This window comes from Corylus avellana, chromosome 11 (assembly GCF_965113065.1).
Source record: "Corylus avellana chromosome 11, dhCorAvel1.hap1.2, whole genome shotgun sequence".
In the NCBI taxonomy this organism is placed as follows: Eukaryota; Viridiplantae; Streptophyta; class Magnoliopsida; order Fagales; family Betulaceae; genus Corylus; species Corylus avellana.
Genome location: NC_142500.1, coordinates 8,077,985 through 8,099,865, shown reverse-complemented (window position 1 = coordinate 8,099,865; position 21,881 = coordinate 8,077,985). Strand labels below are relative to the sequence as shown.

Genomic DNA, 21,881 nt, shown 5'->3' with positions numbered 1-21,881 from the left:
CCATTCAAAATAGTCCTCCATTGACGTAATCCAACCTTGGAAGGCATGAGGGTCCAGTTTACCCTGAAAGTCTGGTACCTCGACTCATACCCTCTTGGTAATATCTTCCATGTGGTAGCCATGAGGCTCTCCGTGTTCCATAGCTGGTTGCCATGGGGTCCTTTGATTCAGGTCCTGGCGGCGGTAGTCACGAGTCTCCACGTGCTCCATAGTAGGTTGCCAAGGACTTCTCTGGTTAAAATTCGGTTGAAACATTTGATGGGTCTGGTGAGTCCGGTACCCATGATGGGGTGTAACATCTGGCCTCTTCAATGTGTGAGAATCATGTGTTTCTTCATTGAAATCAGTTTCTTGCTCCAATTCGGTCTTAATTCGCTCACCTTTCCCCTTGTTGACCGAGCTTTCTGGCTTGTCAATTACTTGATCCCATACAACATCGACCCTCTTGGATAGAGAACTTAGCTGGCTGAACATAGAACCTAGTTTCTGAACCACGTCGAGTAACAAATCATCACATTGTTGTTGACTGAGTTGATTGTCACCATCAATACGTCCGCTTCGAGTATTCATTGTGAATGGCCTTTTTTTATTTTTATTTTCAATTCACGACAAACTCCTTTTTCTTTTCTTTTGAGGGCTGAGACCCTCTTTCTTTAGAAAGCTTCATGCACAGGTGAAACAAAAGGTGCGGCGGTGAGGCTCAGATCGGACGGTGGGTTGACGCTAGAGAAAGTCAGAAGGGTGGTGCGGTGTTATCTGGACAGTGGGCTGACGCCGGAGAAGGCCAGACGAGCACGGCGCTATCTGGTCGGTATGTTGTCAGCGAGGCTCAAACGGAGCTCATGGGTGGTCATTGTGGTGTTGTCCGACGGTGGGCTGACGCTAGATGTCGACAATGGTGTAGAATCACAGAATATTGGCTCTTCTTCTTGATATTGCATCACGTTGTACGAACTGGAGGGACGTGCCGGTGCTTGTGAGATTAGCTGATAAGCTTGACACATGGCTAGTTAAGCTCGAATGCGATTAAGCTCGGCCTCATTCTAGAAGATGGAATGCTTGAGGCGACGTAGAATCGCCCAACACCCTCTGATGGGGTCATGGGCACGCATGTGTGCTTTGAAAATGATGCATTTCATGGCTTCAAATCTAATAAACTAATCTACTAAATAGCAAAGATGAAGCAAACAAACAATCTCATTGAGCAATGAGATAATTACTAGTACTTGACGAAGTGGGAGGGTGTTGGTGTAATCAATAGTCCCTTTGCCATTAGACAAAATATTGTTAACAATTGTAACTAAGAACTCACAGGTCGTCCACATTATATACTAAATTTGAATATAAAAAAGAATTATGTCTTGGTAGTCTACATGGAGAGGAAGCGTTCCTGTACTTGGGGAGCCAATCCAGTATGCCTTTCTGATGGGATAAATTAGCAAGGTTATCAAGCTGATAAGAAAAGGATTAAGGTAATAAAGGAAGAGGAAAGTCATTAAAATCATAAGCAACACATCTATTCCATTGAATAATTAACTGCGACTTTACCTTGTAACAAACTATCCAAACTCTAAGTTGTAGATGACTTCATAAGATGATCAAGCAAACAATTTGCCCCAAAAACTGAAATGACTTTGTGGCTTCTTTTAGGCATTTGTTTTTCTCATCACTTATCCAGTGCTGCATCAAAGCATTTCAAACATCCAACTGATAAGTAATCTTCCAGCAAAAGCCAACGCAAACCAATTAGACATTAACCTCTCCAAGCATGTTGAGCTTCTCACGGACATCTTTCATCAACTCTGGCACATCCCCCTCTCATCTGTAAAACTCCAGTCCCCTTCCTTCTAAGAGCTTCTCAGAAGCCTAAATACAACAAATCAACAGGAGAACAAAAAAAAAAATTAATTAATTCACATGCTATGGAAACATAGCCATTTCAAAATATTTAACTTTGCTTCACAAAGCCAAATAGGAATTTTTCAAAAAGATATAGGTCCATGGTAAAGATTCAACAGATTCATTCTTTAATCTGTGCCACCATTTGTTCGATATGATATAGTTTTCCAACTTTCTTTGGCCTTATGCTGAAAAGAAGGCAACTTCCTTATAACCAATTCCCATTTTCAATAACACAAATTATCAGCACAATTCTCAAATGGAATTTCCTGAACTTGACATTCAGATTGTAGTTGTAAGCATCGCACAGAGAAAGAAATAGATGCTACTTTCATCACAATTCATTGAATTAATAAATAGTAAGATATGATTTTATAAAATACACAGTATAAAGTATACTCAGCAAAGCGATTATAAAGTTCCAATAACGTGAGATAAAGAAATTGCACAAGTATGTATCCAACATGACATCCAAACTGTCAAACCATGGGGGGAAGAACACAAATTCAAACACACCTATCTTGCTATCACTTGACCTCCTGCTACATATTCAAAATATATATTGTAGAAATGGTTCCGAAATTAGAAAACCTTGTTGGCTAAGCCACTCTAGATCTTTCCCAAGACCTTCTGATAGTTCCAATCCGGTTTTTCTGAAATAGGCATCTGGACCAAAATCATAAATCAACATTATCTCATTATAGATAAATTTTTTAAATCATTACTTATCCCAAAAAAATAATAATAATTAATTTAATTTAATTTGAGAATAATAGTTAGGATGAAACTAGCTCTACTCACAGGCAACATGGTTGGATTCGTCGACAATGCGCTCCACAATGTTGAAGACGAGCTTGCTATCAACTAAGTAATTGAGGAACCCGTCCATGATGGGCCACCACGTCACTCCACCAACATCATCGTTACCCTCCTCTTCCTTAACGTCTTCACTGGATGAGTCTTGGTTGTTAGCATTTTGGAGTCTCATGGCGACGAATCTCATCTCCTCTGTGATGCCAACTGCCTCCTGTACCTCTTCCTCCTCCTTACCACCGGTGGAACATTCTCTGGAGCCAGTGAAGAAGGAGACGATGTGGACGCCGTGGCGGAGTCAGAGCAACATTAGATTAGGGTTCTTCCATTCCGAATCTCCTTCCTCTTATATTGATTCATCATGTTCGCTGTATTGCTTAACGACAGTGGAATTGGAACTAAAAGTCGTGCAAGAAGATGACGATGAGGTTGTCGCAGGGTTGTTGTCCCCATCAACGACATCGTTTTAGGGGACAGAGAGCTCTTAGCTTTGAATTTTCTTCTCAGATTTCTCTCTATTTATCCCCTAGATTGTAGATTTCTTGCGAATTTATCTATTTGTAGGTACGGTACCTACTCAGAAAGTTTAATTGAAAAATGGCGTACATCGACATAATTTATTAGCCCAATTCCAATAAGCCATGATTCACCGAATTGCTTGCCAACCCCAGTATGAGTGAGTGTATAACCAAATTGCTTTTGTTTTGTGCCTGATTCCAAATATTTTACTTATTTATCAATTATAAAAGTTACTTCTTTATTCTTTATTATTCTTTCGTCCTTTTTTTCGGTAGCAGTGCTAGGTGTATTTTCTGTAAGCTCCTCTGGTCTCCATTTCTTGAGGGTTGCTTTAGATCTAGATCCAGATCTAGTCTCTTCAACCTTAAATCTGATCGTCTTTTTCAGCTAAGGCGACGATGTTGTGCTCCTCCACTGCTGCTTGTGGGGTTTCTTGTTTTTTTGTTTTTTATTTTGTTGTCTTGGCCTTCGGGTTGAGGATGAAGTAATTGGTGTAGAGGCTTAACTCTCACGACCAGATTTGTAGTTTTCTAGTTGTTTTTTATTTTTATTTTTGTATTTGGACTACTCATGTCCTAGATCTAGTCTACACGAAGCAGATTTATTGCTTAAATGTAATTGTACATGAGTTAGCGGAAGCTTGAAGTCATTTTTATGACTTTATAACTGTCATAGCTTTTGGCTATGATTTTCAGATCTTTTTACTTTGTGTTGTAAGCGTTTTATGTTCGTAAAATTTCATCAATGGAAGTTCCATATTTTTAATATATATATAATTTTTAGTATTATTTTGTTGAGTTATCATAATGGAGAATACTATACCTTGTATTGACTATCGTAATATTTCAATTATGTTTATGCAAAGGCCAATGAAAGAAACTGCTCTAAACTCTATATATATATATATATATATAGGTAAAAAATTTATAAGGGAAAAAATATAATTTAGCCCCTCAAATTATCAGTCATTTTCATTATAACTCCCTAATATTTAAAAAGTGATAAAGTAGCTCTCAAACTACTAAAAAGTTGCAATTTGATCACTCTGTTAGTTAACACCATCAAATAAGATGAAAAATGCAAAACAACGTCGTTTTTTAAACTAAGTTACTAAAATGCCCTTTTGAAAAAAAAAAAAAAAAAAAAACGGTTGTTTAGGGGTGGCCGCCCAGCCACCCCCATGGCCGCCACCCCATGGCCTATGTATGGGGTGGCTGGGCACTCTAACAGGCCTGGGGGTAGCTTGCCAACGACCCCCACGGTCTATGTGGTGGCTGGCAAGCCATCCCATAGGCCATCGGGTGGCCCGCAAGTCACCCCTAAACGTTATCACCATTTTTTTTTGTCTCCTCAAAACAACTTCATTTTGGGGGGGCATTTTTTAAATTGATTTTTTTTTTTTCTTTTTTCTGAAAAGGTATTTTAGTAACTTAACCTTGTCAAAACAACGTAGTATTGAATTTTCCATCATATTTGATGATAATGACTAACAGAGTGGCCAAATTGTAATTGGTTGATAGTTTGGGAAATTACTTTATCACTTTTTAAACATTAGAAGGCCTAAAATGAAAATGACTGGTAGTTTGGGGAGCAGGCTAAATTATATTTTTCCCATTTATAAAACTATTATAAAAATGTTATGCAACTAATAAAACATGACAGCTAAAATTAATAATTAAAAATTTTTTGTTTACAAGTATTAATCCAATGATTGATTTTTACTATCATATCATACAATCAAGTTATATGACAATTAACAGTCTACTAAATAGCATTATTTTTATTTTTTTTTTTTATTTTTTTTTTTTTTTGACATATCCACACAAAAAATGGAGAAAGGAAGATTCAAACTAATAACCTCCACTTCATTAGGCGTGGTCCACAGCTGATTGAACTATCACTTAAGCATGCATTACTTTTTTTTACTAATCATTTGATAGCAGCTTTCATTAGACATTTAGTATAAGGAGTAGGTCATTTCTAAACACTATGGAATTATTTGTCACATCCTCAAACCCTGGAAATCAATTTAAATTATGAAAAACGGAGATTAGATTGGTCAGTTCCTACAATTTATTTAAGCAATCTGGCCCTCCCATAGGTGCCCAAATACAACAAAAACGGTGGGGGGCTGGGGACTGGGGAATTACAGTACATGAAAAATGGACGAATTTTTTTAAGCTTATCCCCGCGAAAATTCAGATGAATACCATATCATCTGCAGCACCTGATTAATAAAATATTAGTGCCTTAAAACCAATCTGTCACAATCTTTATTGCCACCTTCTACCTCCAAATATTTAAAAAAAGAATATTTAAATGAAATAGTAAAAGTAAATAGCAAAAATGTTGATACTATTTTAGCTAGTAAATTTATTACTTTCACTATTTCATTTAAATATTCTTTTTTGACACACTGTTCATATCCCTCAACTCAAAATTAGGTCATCATCATCGTCATCATCACCATTATCATTCCTGCTTTGCTTAGCATATTCCTCAAGTGATGCAGCGGGAAATAACTCCCTGACCTTGTCTTCTTTGTCGGTTGGTGTTTTCTCCGAACTTTTTGATTTACCTTTGTTCATCTGGTGCAACATAAAAGGAAAATAATACCACATGTTACATAAGAAAATGGGCAAAAAAGAACAATGAAGTACAAAAAGCACTTTAATTGGATTAGTTTCCCCTGTCAAGGATCTAAATGCATAAAATGTTCACCAACTGTGCACATCAAAACATGCTCAACTTGGTAAAAACTAGAAATACCCATTAATAGAACAATGACCGGGAAAGATTACAGAACCTGAGATACCGGTAGAAACTGAATAAAATGCACAGTAAAGAGATGTATGTTACATAAGGCAAACGCCATATCAACTTGGGATTCACAATGCAATTCAAAACTTGGTGGTAGTTGAGCTTATAACAGTTAATGTTATTGTCTTATTGATTCCAAATTCATATGATGTGATGTCCATCTCCTAGAAGTGAATCTTGGCATACCACGGAAGAGGACGGTTTAACACCAAAACGGTTGAAAATTCCAAAGTAATTTCTCGATGGGTTACAAGCAAGACAAGCATATAATTATCATAACAACAGCGAAGAAAATTTTGAATCTAGAAGTTTCAAACAGAAAGAGACCTTATTCAATTTAAGCTTTGAGCATGGCGGCAATTACAATCTCTTGGAAAACACTACAGCATATGATCTAAATTAGGAGTTACAACATTGTTAATTATTTCTCAATGAAAGGTTGGTGATATAAGGACTTCTTGAATAAGTAAAAGGTAGATTCTTCATAAATATGGGATAAAGTATCTGTTCTTACCCTATATATCCGACAAGAAATTAATAACAAACAACTGATGGGAAAATAAAATCTTTATACTAATAACAATACGAAAATGGATGAAAAGCATTGCTTTAAAGAACTTACTGCACGTAGCAGAGACCTTCGGTCCCTTTCTCGAGCATTCTTAACTGCCTAGAACAAAATCACACAAACCCATCAATTAGCTTCCAAAATGCAAAAATCCAAGCCTTCTTTTCAGAACCGCATACAAATTGTAACATATCGAAAAAGAAACTAACCTCCTCAAGCAACTTTTGCTCAGCCTCTACTTCCGAAGAATCTCTACAATAAAAAACCAAAAGCACTCAAAAAAAGGGAAAAAAAAAAAAAAAATCATACATAACTCAAAGAAATAACTTGTCAAACAAAAACCTTCCAACTATACGATCCACACGGGAACAACACTTGGCGCATACACCCTGCTCCTTAGCACAACCTATGTCCAAATCAACCCAATGCCAAAATCAACCAAAACCCAACAGCCAAAAAAGGAAAAAGGAACACAATTTGTCTGTTTCACAGAAAATACTTTCTCAAATATGCCTTTCGACCCAAAATTCTTTGTTGTTTCGTGGGAAAACGGTTTCAATGACACCAAACAGAACCACAAAGAATTCAAATAGCGAAACCAAGTACCGGTACAAAGATTATGGTACGCCTGACGAACGACGCGTTTCGAACATCGCTGACTGTAATTCAATCCAACAACAAAATCAACAAGTGCCCATTGAAATTGAATTGGTCCTTAAAAATTTGAGAAACAGAAAACAACAAAAATTAAAAAAGAGAAAAAAAAAAATACCATTTGGCTGGCTCAGTAAGGCGCTTGTACTTTCCGTAGCGGCGTTTCCAGTCGATCTGTTCTTTACAACGGGGGCACACCCCCGTAATCTCGGAGTACGGCCTGAGCTTTCCCCCAACTTCCTGTTACAACTATTTATTTTCAGCTACTGATTTTGAAAAGCACTTTTTGAACAAGTAAAATCCGTTTCTTCTTTCTAGAGAAAGGCGAGTGTTTTGTAATACCGTTTCATTGATCTTGACGCCGGCATTTGGTTTCCAAGCAAAACTGTTTTGGTGCTTGGGTAGGCCTTGCCTGTTGCTCATCTTTGCTTTGTTGCGGCCACTTTTTGTTATTGTAGTACTCACCTCTACAAATGTGGGTTGCTGAGGTTTTGTTTTGGGTTTTAAGTTGGAAGATGACCTAAACAACATGTGACATAGTGTAAATAAAACAACAAATCATTTTGGATGCTTTAAACTCGATCTATATGCATTTGAACTCGAAGTCACCTAGAGAGGGGTGGTGAGAAATTTCAATTGTTATATTGCTATTTTTTATTGCAATTTTAGCAAACTAGATTGATAATGAAAATAAAGAGATTCATCTTTTATTTCAACTTAATTTTTCATTTTGTGATTTTTTTTAGAAACAATTTCATCATTAGAAATTATAAATATTCTACAATGCTGGTAGGTTAGTCCTAACTAACATTTGGAGCTGTCATTACTAAAAAAAGGGGGGGGTTCAAAACTTCTTGTCATTATTATTGTTTATGAACTTGAAATCTGGTAAATATATTTACCAGGGTTCAAAACTTGTCCTTGTTATTATTGTTTCTTTGTTTGGACTTTGACAAATGTTTGACATATACCAAATTTAAAGAAAAGTCTTTTTTTTTGGCATTTCGGATCACTTCCTTTAATACAAGTATTCTGGTGAAGGTGAAGTTCGTAAAGACTCATCGGATGTGATGAAAGGTAACAAGATTGATGACTTTTACTTTCTTAAGGGCAATACGGTGACAAAATTAGTTGCTATATATTTATCAGATGATCCAAATTCGAGCACGATGACCTCACTTCCCACATATTTGACACGGTAGTGGAGGCCCCTTAATCCCTACAACTAAAACGTTGAATAACTTAACATATTCTAATAGCGCGAAACGTTAGCCAATAAAATTGTAACTCGCGTCCTATTTAAGTGCCACAATAACAAAAATCTGTTAAATTAGTAGATGAAATTTGACTGTCGTAACTAAATTTTTTTTTTGGCAAACTCCATAGGAATTCTGAGTTCATTTTGATACCACAACGAGTTAATAGTAAATCAAGGACTGATTTTGTATTTTCGCCATTTATAGTGTTGTGGATATAAATTAGCTACATGGACTGATTTTGTATTTTCTCCATTTATTATAGTAATTTAATAATAATTTTAAAAGTCACATTAATTTTAAGAAGATTTGAAGAAGATGAGAAGATAATGTCATCAAATGTTTTGAGTTTGAATTATGCGTTTGGTCTGATAATTCAAACTTTTGAACTTGAATATTTGAAGCAAGAACATTATCTTTAACAATATCACCACTAATAACAATTATAAAACATACAACTTATTAATTTATTTATTTTTGCTAGCAATTACAACATTCTTTCATCTCCCTTTTGTGACCATGCGTTAGGAGAACACACAATCCTACGGAACAAACAATCAGAATCCTTATTAGCAAAATTTTCTATCATGCTTAGACAAATACTTTTTGCACTCGACACGCCTTCACTACTAACCGTAAACATGTCGTCACAATCACCTTTTGCCAACTCTTGAAAGAGGGGTCCCTTCATTTCCCCACAATGACTGATATCGTTGGCGCTCTCTTGCATTTGTAATGCCAACTCAAGGCGCCACACTACCTCGTTCATGGATGGCCACTTGGTTCGATCATTGAGCAAACAATCCACCACAATCGCACCAAATTTCTCCAGACACTCCAGTATGATCTCACTTTTCAAAAACGAATCGATAATCTGATCAAGCATTTTGTTGTGATAGCACTTTGAGGCCATTGCGCTAGGCTCACTTGGTCCTTCTCAACCATACAAAGCAACGGTGGTCTTGCACACAATACTTCACACAGCACTACACCGAAAGAGTATAGTGCTTACGTGGGTCTTGGACTCACTATGTTAGTATTTTTGTTGGCTAAATTTAGAGCCCGAAAGTGGAAGTACTATTAACTGACACTATTCACGACACTGTTCACCCCGTCTGAACGGATGAGCAAGTTTTCGATGAAATTTTCTAAGTCCAAGAATCTTCCATAGTAATTCCCGAGAGCTCCATACGCAAGCCGTGCGCTGGCTGTCCGGACAGCAATGTTCATCAGTCAAGACGGACTTGGTCAAAATGGTCATTGCCGACTTAAATGCTCCAGAAAACACAGGAACATGTCGCCATAAAGTCATGTCGTCCGAACGGGAAAAGTCTTCGTCTGGACGGACTGTTGGCCAAAAGTCAGCACCGCACATTAAATTCATGCAGGAATCCCGGGCTGCTGTCCGCATGTCGCCCACGAGGTGAGTCCGTTCGGACGGCCAATCAAAAAACTCACCTAATTCATTTGAAGGGCTTTCTCATTTGTGGCTATAAATAGAGCACTCATGCTGCTCGATTTTGATCAAGGAAAACAAAGAGAAGAAGCTCAAATAGAGTGAAAACATTCTAAGTGTTTAGAGTGTTTATTTCCTTGTGTGCTAAGAGAGATTTTATGTTTATGTGCTTTGAAGCCATACTCTCTTAGAGTGTTTGAATTTGTTGTTAAATTGTATTGTGTAATCAACTATGAAGAAGAAGTCTATCGAAAGGGTCCGGTAAAGATTAGTGAGCTAGGAAAACGAGCTAGAGGCTTGCTGATTCTTACAGAGCCAAGGACTTGCAAATGGTTATAAGTCTCTCCGTGTCTATAATCTCTTGATTGATTTTTTTATAGTGATATCCTGAGTTTGGCTGCCCTGAAAAGGTTTTACTTTTAGAACGGTTTCTAAAAGGTTTCCTCTTCGTCACCAAAATATTTGTGTTCATTAGCTTTACTGCTTTACATATTTTGGTGATTGATTGTTTATTGCTTCATACTTTTAATTCCGCATATATTGTGATAAACACCTATTCACCCCCCCTCTAGGTGTGTTTGGAGTCTGTTTAATTACTATCACACTAGTTGGTCCAATATTGGATACTCCAAAATCAGAAACCTTGGCCACCCATTTCTCATCCAAAAAATACTTCTTGTCTTCACATCACGATGAATGATCATGTGCTTCGCATCAATGTAGAGGTATTACAACCCATGGGACACACCGATGCAAATCTCAAGCCATTGTTTCCACGATAGAGGAGGATTTTTGATGTCATATAGATGATCATGTAGGTTTCAACGGGACACATAATCGTATACAAGTATCATCTCACTGTCATCATTGCAATAGCCACTCAAAGACACGAGATGGTAGTGTCGTAGCTGGGAGAGCATCGCAATCTCGGTGTGGAACTCGTGAGCCCCTTGTTGTGACCTGGATTTCAGCCGTTTGATTGTAACTGGGTGGTCCCGTCATCAAAGTACCCTTTATAAACGTTGCCAAACCCTCCGACCCCTATGATTAGAACCTTATTGAAATCATTTGTGGCCAATTTGATTTCAGTAAACAAAAACTTACAAAATAATTCGGAAGGTAGAGATGAGCCCTGCATCTTAGTTGACTTGGCTCTTTTACTTGGCCGGAAAGCCACTAACCCAAAAATAGAGAGTAGAACAACAACAAATTGCACCACCAATTATTGCAATTGTTGTTTTCTGATTATTTTTTGACTTCGTTGGTGGTCGGCCTAGGGTTTCAATTAAAGATGTAACCCCCTCCACTTCCGAGTTGAGCCCAGCAAGACTACTATCCGATCCGTTCAACTTAAATACTTCCACACCGTTCAAGATGGCACTGGCGTATACGAGACATGGTGATATATCCTAGTTAGGGTTAGCGCGAGCCACAAATCTTGTTTGGTCTTGATTATCATAGGGTCTAAGCCTAAGGCTAAAATAATAAGATGAATAGCAGGTACATATGATCCTATATAGGGTCCTCAACTAAAAAATAATTTATACTGATCATCCTAAATAAGTGCAGTATTGTATCAGCAAACACTTACAAAAGTTCTCTAAGGCGGCTTTTGGCGGACAAAGGCTCCTACAAAAGTGGCTTTCTTTGCTTGGACCGCGGCGCTCGGAAAGATTCTTACCTTAGATAATATCAAAAAAAGAAGTATTGTTGTGGTTAATAGGTGTTGCATGTGCGAGTCAGGTGGGGAGTCTGTTGACCACCTTCTTTTTCACTGTAGAGTTGCTCGTGCCTTATGGTATGCGGTCTTTAGTCGGTTCGGGTTGTGTTGGGTTCTACCATGCAGTGTTAAGGACTTGTTTGCCTGCTGGTGGACGGGAGGAGGCTCTCGGAGTGTAATAGTGTGGAAGATAGTCCCCTTATGTCTTATGTGGTGCCTATGGAGGGAAAGAAATGCTGGATTTTTTGAGGATTCCGCAAGGTCCCTTGCGGAACTCACACATTTTTTTCTTTTTTACTCTTTTCACTTGGACAGTCGCATGGCTTGCTCCATTAGTGATTAGCTTTTCTGATTTTCTCACTCTTTTCTCTTCTCATACTTAGGCGTTCTCTTGTATACTTCATGTGTACTAGGGTTGAGCTCCTTTGCGCTTTTGATAAATACAACATTACTTATAAAAAAAAAAAAGTTCCCTAAGGCAACTTTTATAACTCTTGAAAAACGAGATTTGGCAAGAAGGAAGAGAAATAAAACATGACATTTTGAGAAGTCATCCTTGAGGGTTGGGCATCTTGAGGAGTTGGGCTTGAAAATTACAAAAGAATATATAGGGATACAATAAACTTAGACAAATCTTAGCCATTCAATAATACTAATTAACTTGATTTGCATAGCCAGTCAAATATAATTGCATATCACAAACATTAAGTTAAACATAATCAAGTTATAAGATGCAAAAAAACTTTATAAAACAGCAATCAATCTTCTGAAAAAAAAAAAAAAAAAAAACCAATGAATGCACCCCATGCACCCAGCCTATACATCATACCTAAAGGTCCTAAACAACCAAAACCTGACACAAACAGAGAAGAAAAACAAGGACCCAACAGCAATACAAATTTCAAGAATAATTACAGCAATTAGCAAATGCTTATCCAAAAGAAGAAAATTTATTTCCAGGAAAAATCAAGGTAGCGTAAGAAACTAAAAATGTATCATTTTCATTCCCAAGTATTCCTAAATCCTAATAATATAAACAAACTCGAAAATAAATGCAAAATCCAAGAATCAAATGTTCAAAATCAAAGAATGAAAATTTAAACCCTCAATTAGTTCAAAAAATAAAAATCAAAGAAAATGAAGAAACTCGAAAAATCTATACCTGAAAAGACGGGAGACAACGGGAGACGAGAGAGAGATACGATGGCTTGCCGCTTGCAACGAGAAAGCGAGGGAGACGACGGTGAAGTTAAGCCACCGGACACGACGGGCGACGAGAGAGAGACACAATGGCTTGCCGCTTGCAACGAGAGAGCGAGAGAGAGATTCGACAGACGGGCGCGGGAGGCGAGAGAGAGAGAGAGAGAGAGAGAGAGAGAGGCAGCCGGAGAGAGACGGCCGCACGGTGTGAGAGAGAGAGGCAGGAGGCAGGGCCGCAGGAGAGTGGAGAGTGGAGAGTAGAGAGGGCAGTAGGCGTGAGGAGTTAGGGCTGAGCGTTCAAAGGAAAATTAAGTTTATATCTATGATTAAAACAACGCCGTTTTGAGTTTCAATTAATTTTTTTTTTTTTAATGTCAAAACGACGCCGGTTTACTATGCAGGAACACTCTACGGAAATATATCCTGTTACAGGTGTTCATTCAACGGAAATAAATTGAAACTTTAACTTGTGCTACATAACGAAAGAAAAGAGGCCCAGTATTTTATCTTTTATCGTAAAAGAAAAGGGGTAAAGTAAATTGTTGGGGGGAAATTATCCCTTTCCCCATGGACTAACACGTAATGACTATTTCTTCTCATTAATTATCAACTTTACATTACGATCCCATTAAATTATAATTTCGTTACAAAAACCTCTATTTCGTTAGTTAAAGTCATTAAGTCTAACGGTCAACTGTACTGTTCATAACACTGTTCATTATTGACGGTCAAACTTTACATAGCCTCTCTCCGATCCCATCAAACTTTACCTCTCTACTTAGCCTCTCTATAGTTTCTAATGTACTGAACTTTTAACGGTCAACAGTTTCAAACAACTTAGACTCTAATGTACTGAACTTTTAATGGTCCTTTTAATTAGTAGCTGACTAAACAAATATCTTTTGTAATATGAGTTGATAAACAAATAAAAAATTGTGAATTTAATCATTTATTCAAGTTAAATATTTTATTTGAAAAATACTGGATAGCCCAGAGAGTTAAATATTGAAATTTAATACCTCAATTTTTATATTATGTTAAAAAATGATCACTTGACATACTTATTTTATAACATAAAATAAATTAGTGAACTAATACTTTTTTATAAAGTGTTAGAATAAAGGAGAGATGTAGAAGAGCCGAAGCACACAATTGACTACATTGTATTAATATTAATTAATATGAAGGACTACAGAAACCTCTCTTTATAGAGAGGCTATGAGTGATAAGCAAGTAACCTAATCGACTAAGGAAAAGTAAACCTAGTAAATCTAGAATACACAAGGAAATAAATAACCATAACATAATATTCAGTATTCTTAACATCCCCCTTCAGGTATAAGAAAGCGAAAGAAAGAGTTTAAGTCGCCGAAAAAACTGTTTGTGCCAAAAGAGTTACCAAAGTAACGCCATAAAAGTTGCTAGAGACCGGTGGATTCTGCTTGAATTGAGCTATGCATTTAAACTGGAGCTTGGTTCACTTGGTGGTAATTTGGCTTGAAAACCATATACTAGTAATGAAATAGCTAGACATGTCTGGTTGAGTGGAGAAAAAGCTGTCTCGCCTGGGCGGCTGAGCTAAGTAAGGAGAAAAATGGCTGGTTGAAGAGGCTAATCATGCCTGAAACCCTTGGACTATTGAAAGGTCTGACCCAAAAAATTCTCACTAGTAATGGATCAATGGCCTAGGAGAGGCTACTATCACCGGTAATGACAGAATTTGACAAGGCATAAGTGGGCCGGTTGAAAGGGGCTTCTTTGGCCCGAAAACCCATGGACCTGAGGAAAGATTGGTCTGACCCGAGATTGCCTACCGCAAGAAGAATAAACCGGATTGAACTGCGCCAAAGAAAAAGACTGTGAAACCGAATTGAACAATGCATGAACCAACTTGAACCACATAAAACAAATGCCTAAATTTGGAGAAGAATCTTGTTTTCTGCCATATAGAGATGCCAAAAGCAAAAAATTGACCACAAATTTGAAATTATGACGAAAAATTGAGTAGGAAACACCTAGTCAACTATTTTTTTTTTTTTTTAGTGATCAAAATCAACGGTCAACTCTAAAGAAGTCAAAGTCAAAAGTCAATACAGGACAAGTCAACTCTGGCAAGGTGCTGACGTGGCAAAGTCGATGACTTGGTCGATGTGCTGGCATGGCAATTAAGCTGACGTGGTCAATATGCTGACATGGCAGTGAAGTTGACGTAGCTGACCTGATGACATGTCGCTGGATGACACGACCTATGGCTGACCTGGACTAGGGCTAACATGGTAGGCTGAAGACCCAGGCACGCGCGAAAGCGCCGGCTGCACTGGAGTGCATGAAACCCACGCACAGTAGCTTCCATCAGCGCATCTAGTGTCTGATGGCGGCGTTCTTGGCGGATATCTGACCAGTGGGGCTAGACCTATAAGGCGGAACTGCAACCTTCTTGATCAGGCCGACATGGCAACGCATGGAAGAGCTGCAGCAGCACGTGGGCAAATCAGCAGCAACTTCAAGTGGTGCGTGGGGGCGCGTGGTTGTTCCAATGAGGTTGTGATCGATGGCTCTAGACTCGTCTAAATTGGATCTATCGATTGGCGCTATCGCGGATGTGATCGAAGCTTTGTGGAGGCGCGTAAAAGAACGAACAGGTTCTTAGACGAGTCTTGCTAGCGAGTGAACTGCTCTTGGGACGTGCGTGAGGGTGTGTTTATTGATAGACATAACCTTCTGGTGGCACGTGTGAGCAGGCGGAAGCTTGGACACTTCAGATCTCTTTGGATCTATACTTGGCAGCGTCTGAACTGTCGTCGGCGATAGAAGCGTCTAGCTCCTGCAAGGGTAGCGGCGGTGCAGGTAGAAACTAGCGGAGGCACATGGTCGCGCGCCAGAGGGCCGATGGTAGTCCAGATCTATAGGCTAGCACGATTTTGAGACTATCGGCAACAGAAATTTTGGCGACGCTTGAACGATGAGACTGAAATTCATCAAAGGGAAACACTATAAAAGAAGATTATTGAAGGCCACAAAAAAGTGGCTCTGATACCATGTTAGAATAATGGAGAGACATAGAAGGACAGAAGAATAATAGGTTGAGCGGAAGCACACAATGGACTACATTGTATTGATATTAATTAATATGAAGGACTACAGAGACCTCTATTTATAGAGAGGCTATGAGTAATAAGCAAGTAACCTAATAGACTAAAGAAAGGTAAACTTAATAGACCTAGAATACATAAGAAAATAAATAACCCTAACATAATATTCTTAACATAAGAAGGTGCTCGGCTACACGCATGAGTCTCTAGCATCTGGGATAAAGATAATACTAGACATCCCAAGAGATTCTTCCCAAAATGCTTCTCAAATGATGTGGCAAACATTTTTTTTCTTAAAAAATTTTCATTCTCTCTCCTTTGTCTCCCACTCCCACACAAAATAGTACTTGCTACATCATTTGGGAAGGATTTTGGGAAGAATCCTTGGGACACCTAACAGCCCTTGATAAAGATACAAATTAGGAAAATATATAATGAGATCGTTTTCTTTTAAAAGTCCTTGTTGGAATTCAAAGTCCTTTTAAAAGGTATATAAAGACAGAGTTTCAAGATGTAATAAGCAAGTCATAGTACGGCAACTAGCTTGTAATTAAGTCACCAATCGCACATTTACATCAAGTATTCTTATTTTAGCACCGAGTACCCAGTAATTCGTACTTGGGAGATTATACCCTTGCATTGCCCTCCAATAAAGATGGTGCCCTTATGCCCATTTTGCATCATTGAATTTTCTTTTCAAATATTCGTTTTCATGGCTTTAAGAACAAGGTCACATGCGTCATGCGCTTAAGAATTTGACCACACCACACATGGTGCCATGGAATAATAGCATATGGGAATTGGCAGTTATTTCGTTGATTGAATTATAAATAATCTAGCCATCAAACAAAAGAAGCCCTAACAAGTGTTTAGACAATTCGATTAAATTCAATTAGTGTCTGGATAACCCAAATTGAGGAACTCACTTATTTAGATAAATACATCTGGTTGAAACTCTCTCTAATTAGCCGTGTATATATATATATGTGTGCGTGTGTGTGTGTGTGTGTGTTGACGGTTGAGTATCTTATATATCATACAACCATCTCATAGTTCATATTTGTAAGAAAAGTTGGCATAAAATGTAGCATTTTGGAAGAATCATTCATAGCATTTGGTCATGAACTTGAAGGGCAAAGTGGATATAAATAGCAAAACAAGAGGTGATAAGGCTTTGTTTGGTAAACCCCTTGTCCTTAGATATTGTAGCTGAGTGGATTAATGTAGAAAAAAGTAAGAATGTTTGGTATAAAAAAAGTAAAAAAGTGAAATGGAAAAGTGAAAAAGTTTTGATTTGTAGTGATTTTTTATTTAAATAGTAGTAAAAAGCAAATTATGTTATATATAAAGTAAATGATATGATATAAAAAGTGAGAATGTTTTGATGTTCATTTTAAAAAAAAAAAAAAAAAATGAAGTGAATAGTATTGAGAGGAGGGAAAGGGGTTTACCAAATAGAGCCTTATTTACTCCCATTGTATAGGCTTAAGCACAATTTTCTAAGCGTATTTTTCATGTTCCAACATATATATAAGATCTCTCTACCTAGGGCCTAGGGACAGCAAGCATTCTCTAACTTTTTGGCCATCAGTACGTCCCCTTTTTGTAATTCTCCACATTGTTCTTCTTTGCAAATATCCAACTGTTTCTATATGCTAGCACTATACTTGGATTTTTATTTTTTATTCTTTTTTAGCAAATCGTATGTCTTAGATTTCTTAATACTGCTATTAATTTTATCATATCATCGCTTATTGCAAATACTCCCTCAAAACCTCAGAACTCTCCTCCATCTTTATTTTTTAGGGAATGGAGATTTATTATGCGAATTCTTTGAATCTATTTTCGCCCAGATTAGTGTAGAGAGTGATGTTCAAAGGTGTGTCTTTGTTTTTCAAGCTGCGCTCTCGAATTGTAAGTTTCTCTTTTTTCTTTGCCATGTGCAATGCAGGAAAAATAACGGCTAGTATCATGTGAGTTTGTACTCACCCAGATCATATAGCTCTTCCAAAAGTCCCTTCGATGGTTCTAAACTCTCCAAATCAATGAAAAGCCTAATATTAGTGCCTAACTCTCCAAATCTGTGAAAAGCCTAGTATAGGTTTTTGTTGTTACAGATATCTACCTAAATTAATAGGCAAATAATTGTATGTTTTACTCGCAAGTGCACAAGATCAAACGATAGTATAGTGCAACAAGTACAAGATCGATCCCACGAGGATTGGTAAATTATGCTTAGAAGTAAATTCCTATTTAATTAAACATATAAAATTCAATTGTCACGATTGAATTTAATGTAAAGAAATAAAATAAAAGTTAAACTAAAACTAAAAAGGATTAGGGTTTTGATATCCACACTAATTAGACTAATTAAGATAACAATATGCCAATGCGCCAATTATACCAGTATATCTAATGTTTGTCAATCTAAGGGCATGGGTGTCTACTCCTTAAGCTATTGATTTTCCTAACCAACGAATTAGGCATGGGTGTCTACTCTAATTCTTTTCTTTCTTAAAGGATTTAGCATGGGTGTCTACTAAATTGTTTTTTACGAAAGCATAAAACTATGAAAATCGACAAACACACGAGGCCTAGAGCATGAGTGTCTACTCCCGGTTCCCCATGTTGATTAACCCAAGAATCCGGCGTGGATATCTTTTGTTACTCTTGTTAAACCCAGGACTCGGTCATCCAAATTGATTTAACTAACTAGTTCATACCACATGCATATATTGATCAGGCACGCACATATGAGGAATACAAGATAACAGGTATTAATCAAGTTAAATACACCAAAATATAATTGTAGCAAAGGCGCCAATAGTGCAATTATAAATAGACATGATTAGGGCTTCAATCTAGCCCTAATTAAAAATATAAACTACATAATGAAAATAAAAGGTGGAAGAGAAAAAAGACCCAAACTCCTATTGATTTGGCCTTTAGTTTCTTTCCAGAGCTTGTGCCTCTTTTCTCCCCCTATTCCTAGAGGCTAAGAGGTCTATTTATAGGCTTTAGAAGTCCTTGTTATACTAGTTAACCTAGGAAATTCGTAGGGTTTTAGTCATGTTACAAGTGGGACTTGGAAAACCCTAAAATGGAAGGAAAGGGAGTCTGGCCGCAGCTTCTAGAATTCTCCAGCACACGGGTGTGATCGATCGCAACCAGTGTGCGCTTGATCGCACTTAGCTACTTTGCGGCTTGTCCTCTCTGGTAGTGCGCTCGATAGCACTGTCAGGGGCTCCAACTTTTCCCAATTTCTCTCTTTGAGCCCAAATCTTTCAGATTTACTTCATTTTCTTCCAAAAGCCTACAAAAGCATGGAAAACACAAAAAAGAACTAAAATAACACAAATTAACAATATTAAGGAATTAACACACATAAGTTTAAGGGCTAAAATATGGATATTTTGGCACTTGACAGTTTTCCAAAAGTCCCCATCTCCTTCTGCAAGCTCTGCCAGAATCTCGAAGTAAATCGAGAGTCTCTATCCGAAACGATTGCTGATAGTATTCTGTGTAGTCGGACTATATGCTAAACAAATAGCCTTGGCAGCTTATCTAATTGGTCCTTAACCTTCATGGGGATGAAATGAGCGCTCTTCGTGAGATAATCGACTACTACCCAAATTGAGTCTTCTCCAGTAGCTGCCTTAGGTAGCCCCAAAATGAAATCTATAGCTATCTTGTCCCACTTCCACTTAGGTATAAGCAATGGCTTGAACGTCCCTTCCGGTCGTTGATGCTCTACCTTCACTTGTTGGTAGGTTGGGCATTGCTCCACATACTTCGCAATGTCCCGCTTCATATTGTTCCACCAATATGTCTCCTTCACATCCTTGTACATCTTGGTACTTCCAAGATGTACAGTAAATAGGGAACGATGAGCCTCGCTCATAACCTCTTTCCTTAGTCCTTCGCCCTCCGGCACACATACTTTCTTGAAATGGGTGAGCAACCCATCATCCTTAAGGCAAAATTCATGCACCCTCCTTTCTTCTAGTAACTGCTTCATCTTTGAGCATTCTAGGTCCTTCAGCTGAACGTCCTTAATTCTCTCAAGCAATTATGACTGAATCACAAGATTAAACAAGAGTGCTGGCACACCTTCATCTACTACCTCTAGCCCCATCCTAGTGAACTTCATGACCAATTGAGACCGGGAAATTCCAAGAGTGGCAAGCTCAACTGTCAACTTTCTACTTAGCTTGTCAACGACTACGTTGGCCATGTTAGGATGATAATTGATCTCTCAATCATAATCCTTGATTGGCTCCAACCACCTCCTCTGCCTCATGTTGAGCTCTTTCTAAGTGAAAAAATACTTCAAGCTCTTGTGGTCTGTGTAGATTTGGAATCTCTCGTCATACAAATAATGCTTCCAAATCTTTAAAGCGAACATGACTGCTGCCAACTCTAGTTCGTGCATGAGGCAGTTCTGCTCATAAATCCTCAGCTGGCAGAAAGTGTAGGCTATAACATTGCCATTCGTTATGAGTACGCACCCCAATCCTTTCTTAGAGGCATCATTGTAGACTATGAAATTCCTAGATCACGTAGGTAAAGTTAACACAAGAACAATTATCAATTGCTTCTTCAGCTCTTGAAAACTCTTCTTGGATTCGTCCATCCAAACGTAGCGGGCATTCTTCTTCGTGAGCGCAGCTAGTGGTCCCAAAAACTTTAAAAAACCTTGATAAAGCATTGATAGTAACTAGCGAGTCCTAAGAAACTTCGGACTTCGAATACGCTGGTTGGTCTACTCCATTCCACTACAGCCTTAACCTTCTCCGGGTTGACTTATACTCCTTCACTAGAAATCACTTGTCCTAGGAAGGACACACTATCTAGCCAAAACTCTCACTTCTCTAGCTTGGCATATGGCTGCTCTTTTCAAAGCCTCTTCAATGCCTTTCGTAAATGCTCCTAGTGCTCCTCCTGCGTCTTTGAGTATATCAAGAAATCGTCGATGAAAACCATCGTGAACTAATCCAAGTAGTCGTGAAAAGACTCTATTAATCGTGTCCATAAAGACAGCTGGTGCGTTAGTCAGTCTAAAAGACATGACTAAAAGCTCGTAGCGTCCATAACGAGTCCTGAAGTCTGTCTTAGGAATGTCTTCTTCCTTCACCCAGACTTGGTGATAGCTTGAGCGCAAATCAATCTTGGAATACACACGTGCTCCTTGCAGCCAATAGCTTGTCAATCCTAGGCAGAGGATACTTGTTCTTAATCATGACCTTATTCAGCTCACAATAGTTGATGCACGTCCTCATTAATCCGTCTTTCTTTTTGGCCCGAAGAGCCAAAATGGTGGGAGGTAAGGATCTCACTTACGATCCAACGAACGTGACTTCTCCTTCGCCTATGGCTTGAGCATAACTTGCTTTTGTGCGCAATCGATGACCGCGAAATGTTTAGCTAACCAATCCATCCTGAGAATAACATCATAACTATTCATAGGGAGAATAACTAAGTTTGCGGGAAGAACCCTTCCACAGATGCTCGCGGGGCATCCACGAACTGCACGCTTATTGATAAGTGCCGAATGTTGCACATTCAAGCCCTTTAACTCGTATATTTTAATTCCTTCGCATTGTTATTTGTTTGATTTTGTTTTGTTTTAATGTTTTTGGGTTCCAAAGGAAAAAATGCAATTAATTCCATTCATTCTAAGGCTTAAGAAACTTCGGGGAGCATTGACAGCAAATTTGGATCGAGCTCAACACTTTTAGATTCGAATGAACCTAAATTCAAGCAATCCCGTTCGAATGGAGCAAGTCCCTATCCAAACAGTGAAACTAGCTATCTATATGAACGTGCGCTCGAGCACACCATCCAAGGGGCTTAAGTGCACACGATGAAAGCCACTGTCCGAATG

General features: G+C 38.1%; 1 protein-coding gene and 1 pseudogene across 2 annotated transcripts; both read right to left on the bottom strand.

Annotated features, from left to right (window-relative positions):
* Positions 1-1,185: 1,185 nt before the first annotated feature.
* On the bottom strand, positions 1,186-3,270 carry LOC132166575 (putative inactive heme oxygenase 2, chloroplastic; annotated as a pseudogene). Its single transcript, XR_015909485.1, has 5 exons — positions 2,701-3,270; positions 2,416-2,565; positions 1,759-1,866; positions 1,549-1,680; positions 1,186-1,422 (listed from the first exon to the last, which is right to left on the bottom strand). The product of XR_015909485.1 is annotated as a putative inactive heme oxygenase 2, chloroplastic (transcript).
* Positions 3,271-5,394: 2,124 nt separating this feature from the next.
* LOC132166150 (uncharacterized) lies at positions 5,395-13,184 on the bottom strand. Its single transcript, XM_088511796.1, has 8 exons — positions 12,868-13,184; positions 7,616-7,793; positions 7,392-7,513; positions 7,226-7,278; positions 6,962-7,025; positions 6,829-6,871; positions 6,674-6,721; positions 5,395-5,819 (listed from the first exon to the last, which is right to left on the bottom strand). The coding sequence occupies exons 2-8, from the start codon at positions 7,694-7,696 to the stop codon at positions 5,661-5,663; spliced, it is 570 nt and encodes a 189-aa protein (XP_088367922.1). The 5' UTR covers positions 7,697-7,793; positions 12,868-13,184; the 3' UTR covers positions 5,395-5,660.
* Positions 13,185-21,881: the final 8,697 nt, after the last annotated feature.